General features: G+C 49.8%; 1 protein-coding gene across 1 annotated transcript in view; it reads right to left on the reverse strand.

Moving 5' to 3' along the window:
• Nucleotides 1-16,966, reverse strand: part of fut8b (fucosyltransferase 8b (alpha (1,6) fucosyltransferase)) — a 37,179-nt gene that overhangs the window by 18,630 nt on the left and 1,583 nt on the right. Inside the window, exons 2-4 of the mRNA XM_079754002.1 lie at nt 9,839-9,963; nt 7,420-7,582; nt 3,961-4,075 (exon numbers count right to left, since the gene is read on the reverse strand). Of these exons, the coding sequence (XP_079610128.1) occupies nt 3,961-4,075; nt 7,420-7,582; nt 9,839-9,963 (403 nt within the window). The remainder of the gene's footprint in view (nt 1-3,960; nt 4,076-7,419; nt 7,583-9,838; nt 9,964-16,966) is intronic.

A 16,966-nucleotide genomic window follows, 5' to 3' on the forward strand; every position in this document is an offset into this window, starting at 1 on the left:
TCTCTCTCGCTGTCTCTCTCTCCCTCGCTCTCTCTCCTTCTTTCTTTCTTTCTTTGTATTGAACACAACTTTGGTAAGGCTCACGTTCCTCTCAATGCTCTGGTCTTCACTCCTAATGGACTTCTCCTTCTCTCTAGTCTCCAATTATTTTCATCGCTCTTTCCCCCCTCCCCACCCCAGCCATACACAACCCCATCCCAGCTTTCCCGCCCTCATCCTGAGTGTTTCGGAGGAACGTTCTCCATTTTCTCTCCCCCCTGCTGTCACTGCGTTCCCCGGGCTCCCAATTCCTGGAATTTCATGAAAACCATCAGCATCAGACAGACAGGACACTAAATGAGAAGCAGACGGGGAAAAAACAGGTTTCACAACTCCCAATCCCCCCTTCCCTCCCGCCAAAAAGAGCTGATCTAAAAGTGGTATGACAAGTGTGAGCCCCGCTGAGCGACACACGCTGGGTTCGGAATGAGCCCTGAAGCCGGGGGGGTTGCGCGTGCGAGTTGCCGCGCCGTGTGCCCGCCGTCGCCGTAGCTCTTGTGCCAGCCGTCTTCCCTAAAAACAGCAATTAGGGCGTTGATGGGAGTGTTTTCCTCGTTAGCGGGCTGCAGCTGGAGATAGTTCACCGTAATCAGGGTGGTGCCGCTGCCCCCCCCCCCAGCCGGCAAACGCCGCCAAACACCCTTGCAGATGCAGGCGTCGTCCTCACTTTCTCAGAGGAAGTTCCCCCCCCCCCCCAAACCCCGAACCCTCGTTTCCGATTGTTTTCACGACGGAGGATAATGGGTGAGCGACAACGACGACGACGACGACAGGTGAGGGAGAGTGAGGGAATGGGTGAGGGGGGAGACGGGTGAGGTGAGAGAGAGGATGAGGCGGGGGTATACGGCCGAAGGCTCTGTTTCCCAAAACACTCCACCGGTTCAAGCAAAGCCCTAACCGGGTGCGCTCATGCGGCTGACGACTCACGGTGGTGAACTTGACGGACACACACTCGCTGAGAAAGGATCCTTCCCCCCCCCGCCCCTCTACTCAGTGACTCGTGAAGCACTTACGACGTTAGCTCTGGCAGTTAACAACCGCCACACCGCAGCCTGATTGCATGGTGTGTGTTTGTATGTCTGCGGGGGGGGAGGGGGCCGGAAGGACGTTTGAGGGGGTGATAATGGCAGACGGAGAAATTGGCGCTGAAAACGCTTGCTGCTGGTGGGGAATAATAGCCACCGAAGCTGTGCAGGTTAAGCGCTTTCAAGCATAAAGTGTTTTTTTAAACGCGGCGTAAGCGGTGGCAGGGTGACTCATCAGGGCCGCAGCCGCAGGGGAGGCGGCTTCGCTCGCCCGCCGTCGCGCAAAACAACCACAGAAAACAATGTCGTACTGTCTTCGGGGCTGAGGAGAAACTTTTACTCACTTTCTTTAACAGGGACGAATTTAAAAGTAGGTGGGAAACGAGGGTCGATTGGAACAGGGCTAGTTTTGACGTCGGAACCGCCTTGGTCTCGCGACGCACTGGTATGAGTTTTGTCCGTCTGTTTTGTTCAAGTGTCTTCCCTTCTCTCTCCCGCTTGCTCGCTCCCTAGTCCCCCCCGCCTCCCCCGCGACATCCGTAAAATATCTGCCGTCCTGTCAGGAAAAACCCAAGGAAATGACAACAGAATGAACGGGAAGAGTTTGATGTCAGCAGCAGCAGGCGTGGATCGCAGACGGTGGCGGAGTGGGTGGACAGATGGAACAGTGACAGAGACAGAGTTAGTCAAATCACAGATGGAGAGAGAGAGAGAGAGAGAGAGAGAGAGAGAGAGAGAGAGAGAGGACGAGAGAGAGATAGGGCGAGAGAGAGAGAGAGAGAGAGAGAGATAGGACGAGAGAGAGATAGGGCGAGAGAGAGATAGGGCGAGAGAGAGATAGGGCGAGAGTGAGAGAGAGATAGTGCGAGAGAGATAGTGCGAGAGATAGAGAGAGAGCTAGGGCGAGAGAGAGAGAGAGACAGAACGAGAGAGAGAGAGAGCGCGAGGTGGTTTCGGTTGGAGCCTGGACAGAAGGAGGGAGGAGTTCTCTCCACGTGGAGCCTTGTGAGTGTTGATGTGAGTGCGTGAGACAGAGATTGACGGCTTGATCTCTCAGATTGCGTGTTGTGCGCATCAACCTTGCCACAGATCTGTGTGTTTCTACGCTTGTGTGTGCCTGTGTCTGTGTGTGTGTGTGTGTGTGCCAAAGTCTTGTTTCCGTGTTCCGCCAGACATGAAATGTAACTGCTGGTCTGCTTGTCAGAGACCATGCGCGAGTAATCCTTTGCAATTTGACGCAGGCCTGTACATACAGGTAAACATTTCCATATGTTGCTGACGCGTGCATCCATGCGTAGATTGTGAGCATGGATGTCGGGCGAGCTGCGCCTGTGTGTGAATTGTGATGGCGGATGAGTGTGTCTATGTTGCACGCTCTTGTGAGCATGCGTGCGTGTGTGTGTACGTGTGAGCGTGCGTGCGTGTGTGTGTACGTGTGTGTGTGTGTGTGTGTGTGTGTGTGTGTGTGTGTGTGTGTGTGTGTGTGTGTGTGTGTGTGTGTGTGTGTGTGTGTGTGTGAGAGAGATGAATTAGTGATGGCAGCCGGCGATGTGGTGCGTTATCCCTCAGCGGTAGTGACAGCAGCTGTTAGCCGAGGCGTCTCCGCCCAGCCAGGCTGACTGGGTCCTCTTCATCAAACGCACCGGCTCATTAATGCTGCAGGACCCGGTGCCGCACGGCCCCCGCCCCGACGCCAGCCTGCACCGCCCCGCCCAGCGGCCCCCTTCCAGGCTAACACCCCCAACCCCCACCAAGAATCAGGGATCGGCCCCCTTGAGGGGAAGTGCATAGTGGAAGGGGGGGGGGGGTTCTTTGGTTGAAGCGGGGCTAGGAGTGAGGCTGGCGGGACGAGGGGGTTGGGATATGTGCACAGAGAGAACACCTGTTACCAGCGATATAGATGGGACCTGGTCTGGTGTGGGTTTATGTGTGTGGTTATGATTTCATATAACTGCAAGTATATCATATATATATAAAATATGTATGTGTGTGTGTGTGTATTTATACACACACACACACACACACACACACACACACGTTTGGGTTGTAGACCCCTGCTCCGCTACCCTCCCGCTGCCCAGAGTGAGGGGTGTCCCCCCCGACGGCTCCACATGTTGGACGTTCTTCCGCTGGTATAAGTAACTTGCGTCGGGGACGGTCGCTGAATAATCCACCGCTTTTGTTTGTCTTTGCATTTCTCCCTGTAAGATTGCAATTGGTTCCTGGCCGGCTTTACAGCAGACTCTGGCTCTATGTTCACTACTGACCAACGGCCATTCAGCGGTGCAACCACGGACCTTATTGATAGTGACCATGGGTACTGGCTGTGTGCATGATGAAGTGTAATGAAGACCAGCTGATATAAATTATTGCTGGGAACAATAGCCATGATATGGTTGTGATTCCGAGATGTAGTTGAGTACACTTTGATACATGTCGTGTGACTACACCCCCTTCTTGTTCCTGTCAATCAAACCGCCGCCACACTGCTTCTTGAAAGGAGGACGTTTACCGCGAATAGGCTGGTGCAAATATGACAAGGAGGTGTGACTGTGTGTGTGTGTGTGTGTGTGTGTTTGTGTGTGTGTGTGTGTGTGTGGGGGGGGGGATAATGCGGCATGGAAGCTGAGTCTAAGACAGTAGGTCGAAGAATGGCCCTGGTCTGTATGCTAACGTTTGCAGTACATTTGGGAATGCTCACACACATACACTTGGTGGCAGTGTGTGCGCATTTAAATGTGTTTGGATATATGTGCGCTATGTGTCCACCTGTGTATGTGTGTGTGTGTGTGTTATTGTGTGTGCATGTGTATGTGTTCCTGTGTGTGTGTGTGTGTGTGTATGTCTGTGTGTGTGTGTAAGTGTCCAGTTGGCCGAGCAGCAGGGGATACTGTACCTGCAGGTAGGTGATGCGGTTCTGGACCAGAGCTGACAGATCATGTGCCTCCTTGATCCTCCACTCACCAACTCCGTCTGCTTGGCTGAGGTAGTACATCTCTGTCATGATGGACCTGCACACACACGCGCACGCGCACACACACACACACACACACACACACACACACACACACACACACACACACACACACACACACACACACACACACACACACACACACAATTTAAACACACAGTGATGAACTAATGGATCCGATGAATCCACACTAGTGATTTTTCAGCTTCACCTATTTAACATATATTTGTTAACTTTTATTCAAAGCGACTTACATCGGTTAATACACACATTGACACAACGACGGCAGAGTCAACCATGCAAGGCGACAACCAGCTCGTCAGGAGCAGTTAGGGTTAAGTGTCCTGATCAGGGACACATCAACACTCAGCTAGGAGGAGCTGGGGATCGAACTAACCAAGACAACTGCTCTACCTCCTGAGCTAAGCCGACCCCAAATGGTATTTATTAAATATTTGATAAGATATTTGATAGCCGCAAAGATAAACATGACTAACAGGAAGGTAATTTTGTTAAGATACATATATCACTTTGATAGATCACCCGATACATCTTAGAATATCACATAACATCCAGTTTCAGAAAGCTGATATCAAACAGGAATAGTAGTACACAGATATATCAAACCCATCAGGTTCACCGGTTCTTCTGTTGTTGAAACATCTAACTTTAATGTAGGGGTTATGTATGCATGCATGGTCGTATGCATGTATGGTCGTATGTATGTCTCCTTCGATTTTCTAAACAACTATTCGTCTCATCACAATCGTCGGTTGTATCGCTGAGGACCCGAGGAAGTGCGTTGTGGACGTGTGTGATGTTATTTGGATCAGCAGTTCCTCCGGGAAGCAAACAGCAAGCAACAACACCGGAGGCCGGGCTGAAGGCCTGTGCGGAACAGGCCCCGATTTGAAAGGACACCGCACTAGTACTGAGCACAAGAACCAGTAATTTGTTCCACTCCTTACAAAACGCTTCACATGCTTTGAAGGGGGAAAGAAAAAAACGCACCGTTCAATGAACCAATGGACACAACGGCAAAAAACATGTGCACCTGCTGGTTGAATCGAGCGTTAACAGAAGAGGTGGTTTGGCTGAGTGAGTGAGTGAGCACAGTGTCACCTAATGTCTCTCTTCCACATGGTTGGAGGAGAATTAATGGACACAACATAAAAATGCATTAAGTGCTGCTGCTTCTACTAGGCCTTGGAAATAAACGGAGCCGCTGCATGACTGTGGGTTTAAAAGACGCCCCCACCAGACCACCGGATACGTACAGGGGGCAAGGGGGGCTAATAACTTGCTCGCACAACAACAACAACAACAACAGAAGACGCGTCTCTGTAAACATCCTGTTTCAAAACGTTTCTACCCGAATCAATCATTCTCAATGTAAAAGCCAACTGCCATTATCTGAAGCACATCACACGTACACAAACACACAATCTGTGTTTGTGTACGTGTTTGTTTTATAGTGAGTGCATATATTTTACACACATACACACAGTAATAACAAATAGAACATCAATTAATGTATATGTATATATGTTATATAAATACAACATATATCTAACTATAACCCATTACTTTTCTGTTAAGTGCCAAGTGCACGCATGACTCACTCTCCTTTCTCGACGCGGAACAAGCGTGGGATTGAATGTCAAACTAACTTTCTTGTTCTCTCCCTTCGTTACGAGGCCCCCCTCCCACCCACAAAGCAACCCCAGGGGAAGGAAACCTAAACCACGCCGGCCATATGCCCAGCCTGGTAGGGTTCAGCCAGCATACAGCCCCCCGAGGGGCTTTGGCAGAAGGGCTGGTGGTGGCTGTGTGGTTGGGTGGGGGGAGAGGGATGGAGGAGATGTGCGGGATTTCCACTCGTGTTTCATTCCACCACAATCTAGGTAACAGGGTAACGAATGTGTGTGTGTGTGTGTGTGTGTGCACGCGTGTGTGTATGTGTGTGTACAATTGTGTGTGTGTGTTCACCTGTTTGTGTATGCCTATGTGTGTATATTTGTGTGTGTATATTTGTGTGTGTGTGTGTGCGTTTGTGTGTGGGGTACATGTGTATGTGCAGGCATTTCTTTATTCGCCTGAATGTGTGTTTCTGCATGCAAAAAAACAATGAATGGGGTTTGTGTGTATGTGTGGTCACGCAGACGTAGTCATTCTTTTCTCATGTGTGTAAATGAATAGAGAAGTTGAAGCATGCAAATACAGGGCTGCAGACGTGGAAGTTGCGAGCAGCAGCAGGAAATGTGATTAGCAGGGAGAGCAGTGCAATAACTGCTCAGCGTCGGAGAGGATGGGTGGGGCTGGGGGTGGAAGCTAAGGTCACGTACACCCTTTCCATCTTAAATATATCATATCAAATTAATTTACTGCATCAATTTCCTTCCTGTATGATTAATGAGAGCTGTGGTGACGGCGTTTACAGAGCACCCAACGAGACCCGATAACTATTTATAGGTGTCCTCGCCTTCTGAACAACTTTTTCTTAACTAAAGTGAACGACTTTGAAGAAGTGGGTGACAGGGGAGGTGTGTTGTGTAACAACCCCCCCCCCGCACACACACACACACACACACACACACACACACACAGAGCCTACTCCGACAGCGGGAGGTGGGAAAGGCCTAGCAGCGGCAGGGTTCAGTGCAGTGCTCAGCTACACTGCTCCCTTCTAAAGCCCTGCGCTACAGAGGACGGTGTCACTGCTTCACTTCAAAGGAGCAGCAGGACTTTAAAGAGCGTCGAATAGGTTAGGCTTTTAAAGCACTGTTCGACAGACAAAAAATATTGAACAGAAAAAACGGTCCATTTTCAACTTGACAACCCTGCCGAGCACTAACGTGTCATGTATCAAATCCTTTTCTTTTATGTGCATTTTTGTAGATCGATGAGTGTGTGTGTGTGTGTACATCAAAGTGTGTGTTTGTGTGTGTGCACGTGTACTTCAGTGTATGTGTGTGTATGTTTGTGCATGTGTTAATCAATGTGTGCGTGCGTTTGTGTGTACATATGTGTGTGCATGTGCGTGTTTACACCTGTGTGTGTGCGTACGTACATCTGTGTGTATGTGCATGCATATCTCGGAACAACCAGTGGAAATCGGCTTAGGCACCACGGCCAGAGACAATGGGCCCCTAATCACTCCAGCAGTTGGTCTCGGGCTCGGCCTAATGAGATCACATCCCCCCCGTCCCCCCATTTCCTTCCCATTGTCTCAGTCCCAAAGCACTGTTACAAGCAAGTCCATGTTACTCTAAATCATTTTTAGGGGGGGGGGGGGGGTTGATTATTTTCAAGGTCAGCCCCAGGCACACTGTCCCCCAGCCATCATCCGATGACATGGTCGTCACGTCACCGTGGGCCCACCTCTCCTGGTGGCCCAGGTCCTGGAGCAGGGCGTCGGCGTACTTCTGCTTCTCGCTGGCCTCCATGAGGGCCAGCTTCTTCACCTCGCTGCGGACAAAGTACCACAGCTCCTTCACTCCGTTCTCCACTCGCCGACGGAGCTCCTCCTGCATGGCCCCAGGGCCTGGGGAAGGAGACGGGGGCTTATTGGATTATTTTAAAACAGAACTTTCTAAAACGTAACCTTCTTATATAATAAATCGTATTATATGACTGAGACAGGTCTGCCTGCGTTTCTGCGTGTCCTTTTCCCCCCCTGCCGTCCATGTCAGTTTTTGTATTCATTATCTAGTTGATCCCTTGTGTGTGTGTGTGTGTGTGTGTGTTTTTTGGATTCCGCTATCGATTTATGCATGTCTGAAAGTAAGGCGACCTTGAATGTCCTGAATGCCCCAAACTAATTATCATGCGAAAAAACGAAACAGGAATTTCAAACCTCATGTTATTTCCTTCTTCATCTAGACGTTATATTGCAACACAAGGTATGAATTACATGAATTTCATATCCATGCCACTCTAAAGCGTTGGAGACTTATTTACATGCCCTGGCTTTGACCTGTTGATACGCAATATTGTCGTGTGTGCAAATTTTTGTTTCCATGCCAGTGTGTTGGTTTGGGCAGTGAGGAAGTGAAACATTTGGTGTCTGTTGCCTCTCACGTCAGAGGCTATTTGCATGCAGCACGGATCCTGGGACATGACATTTTATCACACTCCTCCCTCTTCCACATTCTCCGCTCCCACTGCCATCTCCTGTCCTTGGGTGTTGCTTTGACCTCATTAGAGAAGTCATTTGATCACCGTTTCATGTCTCTCGGCCTTCTCTATCCGCCCCCACCCCCCAAACTCACCATTTCTCCTTTCATTTTTTCGTATCATCTTCATAATCATAGTACGTTCAACTAAAAACAGGAACCCAACACCACATAATGTGATGACCCACATGCGGCGCACCATATTCTGCCCAGCTCTGTGTTGTCTGTGAAGACAAGAACAAAATAACGACGAGAGAGAGAGAGAGAGAGAGAGAGAGAGAGAGAGAGAGAGAGAGAGAGAGAGAGAGAGAGAGAGAGAGAGAGAGAGAGACTCTTTGTTTCGTCTACTCTTTCCATCATGCTATGTTGCTCCTTCTCCTCTTTGCACCTCCCCGGCTGTCATGCTTGAGGCGTGGGGGGGGAGAGGAGAGAGAGGGAGGAAAACCTCGATTTTTAGTGCCCCCGCCCTCCCTCTTCACCCACCCCGCTGCTAGATGGAAAGGCTGACCCCTGTTCTGCCCTCCAAGCTCCCACACGTCCTTCTTGTTTTCGGGCCCGTCCGTCTTCTTTTTCCCATCTCTCTCCCTCCCTCTCCATTACTCACACGCTCTCTCCGGCTCGCCCCGCTCGCTTCCGCCACCGTTCCCCGAATCGAGGGCATTCACACCGCACGCTTCCCATTCACACGTTTCTCCCCACTTACCTGACAGCTTTCCCCTCACCTCCGAGAGTGGTGCAGACGCGCACACACAAACCCATGCGCATACAAACACGCGCGCTTGCACACACACACCCAAACATGGCTGGTGCCCGTCGGCTGTCTGTCAGTCGAGCTTTCCCATCATCGGGGCTAAGCTAGCGCGGAGCTTAGCGTTAGCCTAAATGTGTAGCCTGTGATCCCAGGTCAGACATCGTGAGCCTCCAATTCACTTCTTGACAGCTCCTCGGTAAAACGATGTAAAAAAACGAAAAAGGCGTTTCCCCGAGCAAAGTGTTCACAGCGCATGATAGATGTTCTGAGAAAACTAACCCATAGATATTCACTTTATTTTTTCCGAAGGCAACGCTAACGACCCAAGAATTATTGCAGGGATGGGAATTTGTATATGAAAGCTTCTCAAATGCATTTCAATAGTATAGCCGGGTGCAACCCTTTTTCATTTTATATTATTCGGAATACGTTTTTTTCTGTATCTGCGCTATCGCACACATCTGACTTTTCCATGTAATCTCCAGGAATTTAAAGCAGTATATCAGTAATCTACCGTATCAAACAAGGATAAACAAGTAATCCTGCGAGGAAGACAAAACCGAAATAAACTGAAACCCGCCCAACGGCAGATCTGCTGTTATTTAGGCCAGCAATGATTCATTGCGATCGCTGTGCTGTGCAGAAACCTTAACCTAGCTTAGCCCCAGGTATGAAATTGGTCACATTTAAATCACCACGCCTCAATTTCCGCCTCGAAAGCGAACATTTCCAATGTGACGATTCGATATATTTCTAGAATTCTTTTGGCAAAAAAAAATAACACAGGACAACAACCCAACGGGGACTGAAACAGTGTTCGTCTGTTTTTGTGCCACCCGCCAAAGGGAGAGTTGTGCCACCGCCGTGCGCCTACCGTCGCCGACCAACCGCGTGGAGAAGCTGTGGATCTTCTGCTTGGCCCGGGTCAGCTGGTCCTCCAGGGACCGCAGCCGGCCTGCCGCCGCCAGGGAACCCGCCTCCGCCTGGCTCTCTGGTATCCTGGAGAGAGAGAGAGAGAGAGAGAGAGAGAGAGAGAGAGAGAGAGAGAGAGAGAGAGAGAGAGAGAGAGAGAGAGAGAGAGAGAGAGAGAGAGAGAGAGAGAGAGAGAGAGAGAGAGAGAGAGAGAGAGAGAGTTAATTGGAGCTAATTTTTTTGACCGTTAATATTGCTATGTTGTGCTTTGGCGATGAAAGTGTACACCCTTTGAATCTTTAGAGAGAGGAAAAAAGGGACAAAGAGAGACCGGTGTAGAGAGAGAGCCAGATGTGGAGAACTGGAGAGAGAGAAAGAGAAAAAAGACAGGGAGCGAGAAAGAGAGATGTAGAGAGACAAACAACACACACACACACACACACACACACACACACACACACACACACACACACACACACAGAGCGTAGATAGCAAGAGCGATAGAGAAAGAGTGAACAAAAATAAATAAATCTCCCGTCGGCTCCATGCCTAGATCATACATTAGCATACCAGTGGCCACGGCAGCCTCCCTCCCTCCCACCCTCCATCCCTCCCTCCCTCCCTCTCCCCCTTCCTCCCTCTCTCTCCTACCCTCCCTCGCAACTTCTCTCCCACTCCCTCCCTCCCTCTTTCCCCCCCTCCTCTCTCTCTCTCTCTCTCTCTCTCTCTCTCTCTCTCTCTCTCACTCCCTCCCCTCTCTCACCCTTCTTCTCTAACCCTCCCTCCTGCTCCCTCCCTCTCTCCCCACCCTCCCTCCCTCCCCAACTCCATGATGTAGCACACAACAGCGAGACCAGGCGTGGCGTGGGCTGTGTTTTCACAGACATAACCCCCCCCTCCCCCCCCGGGCCTTATTTGTCTGTTGTCCGCAGAGCGTTGTTCCGTCCTCAGATCATTACGGCGGTCATCATTAAGTCTAAACGGGAGCGTACATGACGGCTAGCTCTGCGCGGGGAGCGTAGCGCCGGCACCACCACTGTGCTCCCCCCCCCCCCCCCCGAAGCCCAAGCGCATTTGTCTTCTCCCAGAATATTCGTGCTGAGCCTAATTGCTAATTATAGTTAAAATTACGTTCGGAGGCCATCTTTTTTTTCTCCACTGGCTGAATGATCTCCAGCAACAATGCTACGTTGCGTTGTAGAGTGTCTCGGCATGATGCGGTCGCTCGTGCCACAATGCATGCTGGTTATCTGATGACATGTTACTATGTTAGGATGCCAGTAAATACAGGTTAGGCTGGGTGGGGGGGGGGTTGGAGCTGCAATGTTGACGCTGTCATGGTGAATTGTTAATGAAAGATCTTCCAAGCGTGGGTGACATTAAGGATGGATGAACACATGAATAAATAGTCAGCATGCTCGAGCACACACACACACACACACACACACACACACACACACACACACACACACACACACACACACACACACAAAGCTGAGCATGGAGCCCTGGTGCTTTGGACCATGGAAACAAAACAAGGAGAAAAGATACAATTCAAATGCGCATATTTCCAACTTATGCATTATGTAACACACCCACATCCACAAAAACACCCACATACATACCCTCACACAAACACAAACACACGTGACCACATGAGGTTTTGTTGTTATTTTTTATGTTTTCTCTTTTTCCTGAAACCACTGCGGTATCACGAGCAAAACGATGCACGTGCAACACCCACATCTCCGCAACGTCACTTTGTGAAACCAAACGACCCCCTTTCTCCCTTTGCCGTTGTCTAGGTGACATCCTCTCCAAGGGAGAGAGAAAGGACACCCTTGCAGGTGTGCATATTTTCCTTTCCTGTAAGCACAGCCGCTTGGCCCAGTTCACACGGCCAGGCAGAGAGATCTGGTCTCCTTCTCTGAAAAGATCTCTCGGCTGCCACACCCCAACCCGCCAGCCTCATGCACACACACACATACACACACACACACACACGTTATCCTCACACACACACACGCACACAAAGAGAAGAAGTAGGGCAGCTCCTTGTGAAGACATCTTTCCACTTTTTTTTCCTGCTTTGTTTCGAGTACGTCAGAGAGAATGGGTAATTTGAGGGAGTATGATACCATTTCAGATACGACAGGAAAACTTTATAAAAAAAAATGCTGAACACATTTGACAGAACGCACGGTGTCAGTCGCATCGGGGCTCCCCATTGCCTGGGCGTAGCCTAGCCTAGCGTAGCCTAGCCTAGCATACAGTACATGCTTTGGAGATGGAGCACGACGCGCCGCAGAGGCGAGACAAGACACAAAAAGGAATAATGAAAACCAAGCAGAATATAGCAGCATATAAACAAAACTGGCAGCCGCACAGAAGTACAATAACAGTGTGCAGATATTGGGTGTATGTTGATGCCAAGTCATCTGTAAAGTGCTCAAAGTACAGCTGAGCAATATATTTTATCAACCAGTGTCCTGTTACATCTTTTTGTGACAGCTTTTACAACGCCATCGTGCCCATTACTTGTTGTTTAGTCATTTGTATTGAAGGAATGGGATGATTATGCATTGCAACAGACTCATAAAAGCCAGACAATAAAGCATCTTATGGGTGCAACATGCATGTCAAAATGTGCATCATTGCAGTACTGCTGTACTGTGAAATGTGGTGAATATATTGGCCATGTTTCCTAGCCTAGTTGAAGAAGAAAGGAGTGAACAAGTCAAAAGGAATTGGAGCCTGATTCAGTGGTAGACATAGGGAAGCGAATTCGAGGGTAGAACTTAAAAAATCTTTCGTAAAACAAAAGGGATCTAATGATTGACCCCTTCACTTCCTGTATGCAAGTGAGTGGACAGCCTCAGTCGCAGAATACAAACCAACAACTGACCGCTAGAATCGTTTACATTGATCACATAGAGGGCATTAAGCCCTCTCTCTCTAACCAATGATTAAAGACTTTCTTCCTAAATAATACCTGCAGAAGCATATCCAGAGAGAGCAAGACAGAGAGAGAGAGACAGACGGACAGAGACAGAGACAGAGATGGAAAGAGATAGAGAGAGAGAATGCCGGGTAAGCATACAGCAATGTAAGGGTAAAAAAAATCCCAATTAAAGTACAAAATTAGAACCCCCCCACCCTCCGCCTGTCGGCCCCATTCCTAGATCATCCTTTAGCGCTGTGGTGGTCGCAGCTTGCTTCCCACCCCCTCCCCTCTTCATGATGTATTGCACAACAGCTAAACCAGGTGTGGCATCGGCAGCATTTTTTCCTGACACACAGAGAGCGAGAGAGAGATGGAGAGAGCAAAAGCGAAAGAGAGAGAGCGAGAGGTAGACTGAACCAGAGAAGGAGTGAGAGTATGAGCGACAGAGAGGACAACAGAGAGAGACAGGACTGACCAGCTGAGCCCAGGGGCAGGGCATATACCCTGCTGCAGAGCAGGTAAGGCCCTGTGCCCCCCCTCCCCTCCTTACCAAGGGACGGGGGGGGGGGGGATTGGTAGGAACAATGTAGATATTTCCATCGTACTATCTCATGGCTTCAAAGTAAAATAATCAATGAAATAGTAGTCAATAATCCTAAAACCTATCAGAAGCTGAACCTACTCAGCCATACATATGGAGGGGAATGCAAAGAGGTTGTGGATCTGCAGATAAAAGTCAGTGGCGTAAATGCCAGATGCCATTACATCATTCCTGACATGTTCCACCCTGCGTTGAGCTGAATACCTGCAAATGTGAACACAGTTCACATTTGTATCTCTCCCCTCAGTTTGGTTTACCTGACAATGCATTGCGACATCAGTGTGGAGGGATTTTCTCTCTGTTACAGCCTGAGTATTCATGCATAGGTGAGTGTGTGTGTGTGTGTGTGTGTGTGTGTGTGTGTGTGTGTGTGTGTGTGTGTGTGTGTGTTTGAGTGTCTGACAAAATATCCAATTTCAGTGATGCGTTGCTGTTTTGGCCTGTGCTAGCCAATCTTGACATCTACATGTCTGAGGGGTGACTAGAGCTGGCAGACAGACAGACACAGGAAGAGGAATTTTGGTTGGTACAAAGGCTATACAAAGCTGGGTAAAAAAAAAAGGGGATAGAAAAAGTGTGTGCATATGATTAGCTTACTAGAGGCCATTTTGGAGTGTGTGTGTGTGTGTGTGTGTGTGTGTGTTTGCGGGTTCGCTGATGGCCCTGATCCAACTGAGGTCACAGTGTGTGTGAGATGACTGGACAACAATGCCAGTGTCTGTGTCTGTCTGTCTGCCGGTCTGCATTTTTCTCTGTCTGTCTGTCTCTCCGCCTGTCTGTCTGTCTGTGTCTGTGTCTGCAGTTTGCATTAGGTGAATTAAGCCCACAAGTGCAACGCTCCCTTCTGTATTTTTAACCGTGACGCCCCACAGACGGGCAGGGGAGACAATAATAGGGGAAAGCGGTGCAGTCCTGCACTATAGATCAACGTCACCACACCTGTAAACAGGAAGCAAGCGGTCACAGCCGGGGCGCCCTTGACCGAGATGACTGCACAACGGTGCCACTGTGTGTGACTGTGTGTGTCTGTGGACCGGGCCCCTGGGGGTGCACCGCCCACGGCCCCTTGTCGCTCTGTGAGAAAGGAGGGCTGGGGGGGGCTGATGGGGGGGGTACGTCTGGAGCAGACAGGGCTGCCGTGAGTCTCCCACCAGATGCCCACACAGTCAGGCGGTGGGATGGGTATGCCCCAGATTCCGTGATGCCATGTGAATGCAGGTTTCCCAGCCCCCCAACCCCACCCCAGCCACACACACACACACACACACACACACACACACACACACACACACACACACACACACACACACACACACACACACACACACACACACACACACACACACACACACACACACACACACACACACACACACACACACACATTTATATCCAAGGCATGGCGCAACAATGGCTAGGATTTCCACACCTCACCCAGTGTGAGGTGTGGAAAGAGTGTCCTAACATTGCATAATGAGCGTAAATTCTCCTGAATTACCATGGCTGGCCAGTGAGTGATAGTAATGAGAGCAAAGGTCAGGCCCGTGGCTTTAGGGTTATTGATGTTGCAACAATCCCTACATCTCCAGGACATGGCAAGCATACCGAATTAACACAGAGGACAGGGCTGAGAAACCTGGGCCTAATCTAGACAAATCGTGTGAGGATCCATCTCGCTAAACCTTTTCATAAACAGACTTCAAAAGGGGTAGAGGGAAGAACAACAGCTCACATCTGCTGTACCCGTAGCCACAGCAGAGGCAAACAGAACGAGCCGGCAGGGGCAGAGTCCCTCACTGTGTGGTGTCAATTACAGAGGGGGGGTATAGACAGTTCACCCCCCTCTCCCCCTCGTTCTCTCTCTCTCTCTCTCTCTCTCTCTGACATCCCTGTCGGATCCCTGTGGACCAGTGCTCTCTTTCCCTCTCCTCTCATTCCTCTCCCTTTGAGACAAGGAGAAAAGCGTGGCGATACCGTGTGTACAGTATGACTCCCTTTGTAGTAGACTAGGCGACCGCTAAGGACCAGCGATGAAAAGCATTGCAAGCCTCGCTATTGAGAACATACTGGATGTGGAAAGAGCTGAGTACACACTATACACACACAGAGAAAGGGAGAGAGCGTAAGAGAGAGAACGAAGAAAATGAGAGAACGAGGGAGAGAGAGAGAGAGAGAGAGCTGATATATGGCCCCAAGACGAAGAAAAAAAAAAAAGAACACTCAAGTAAAACACAAAAGCGAAGAAAACAATGGATTGGAAAAAGGGGCGACTTGGCTCGGCGCGGCATCACGGCAGTCGCCATCACTCGCTCGCTTCAGTTTCGTGCCCTACCCCCAAACCCCAGCGACTGCAGCCCTAAGCATGGCACTGCCCTCACCCTATTCATCATCCCTCGTCCTCTCGTGTCCCCCCTCCCTCCCTCCCATCAGGGCCCCTCACACCATCGCTTTGGCCGGCTGTCACTCTGCTCGCTATACCATATGCACTCCGTCTCCCTGTCATGGCCACAAGGCTGCCGCGTGTCATCGCCTTCACAGGGGGGGGGGGTCATGGGTGGGGGAGGGTGGTTGCTTGTGACTGACAGCTGCCAAGAGGGCGGGGCGCCCGACAGAGGGCAAATGATGCTAACTGGTCGCTGACCTCCGACTGGGCCGCTGGGCTGTGATTGGCGGGCCCGAGGGCTGCCTGGCGTTTCTAATTGGTCGGGGGTTTGTCCCCCGGGGGAGTCACAGGGTTCTATCGACGAGCAAAGGGCTGCGTCCACGCCGCCCCTGAATCGATCTGCTGATGATATTGACTTCTTTTTATAGCGAGTGTTTTAGAATGGAGGAGTGTGGTGTACGGCGAAATGCCGCACTGATATCCAATACAGCGTCCAAATACATCGCAATGCTGTCAATGCCAAAACTATTCAATGATTGGTGTATTGTGTTAAAATAACCCTACCGAAATACAGTGTGCATAATTAAGAGTAAGCTGGTGGAGACTGGAGAGTGGGTTTAACATGAGAACTCTCCATTATTATTTTTTTGATTGGGATTATAATATGTTTCACATTTCAGTTTCCCGCAGAGGATCAGCCATGCCTCACTCCTGTTCAAAACAAACTTTCAAAAGCCAAAAAGTGGACAGGCACTGGTGAGAGAGTTTCAGAGTTTGGGCAATAAAACCCTTTATCGGAAAATATAGCAAAAGGAAATGGAAAAATACGAACCAAAACGTACACTGCAGGCTTCTCTCACACTAAGAGTATTTTTGCTTTATTCCATCCGGAATAAAGTCGCTACCATGCGTTGCTCAGTTATTCAATCGAATGGTCTCACGAGGCAAGACAGACAGGCAGACTTAAACTGAAAACAGCACACACATCGACGAACACGAATCAATGTTGATCTCAACTTCAGAGCACGTTACCCCGGCTAGTTTTATTCTTCTTCAGTGTTCAGCGTAGCAGAGGCAGGTTAATAGGTTTCGGCGGGGGGGGGGGCTTAGGACTTGAGACTGGGGGACAACCTCTTGGCCCGCTACTACTACAGTCAGGACC

This window comes from Pollachius pollachius (assembly GCF_949987615.1).
Source record: "Pollachius pollachius genome assembly, chromosome: 16".
In the NCBI taxonomy this organism is placed as follows: Eukaryota; Metazoa; Chordata; class Actinopteri; order Gadiformes; family Gadidae; genus Pollachius; species Pollachius pollachius.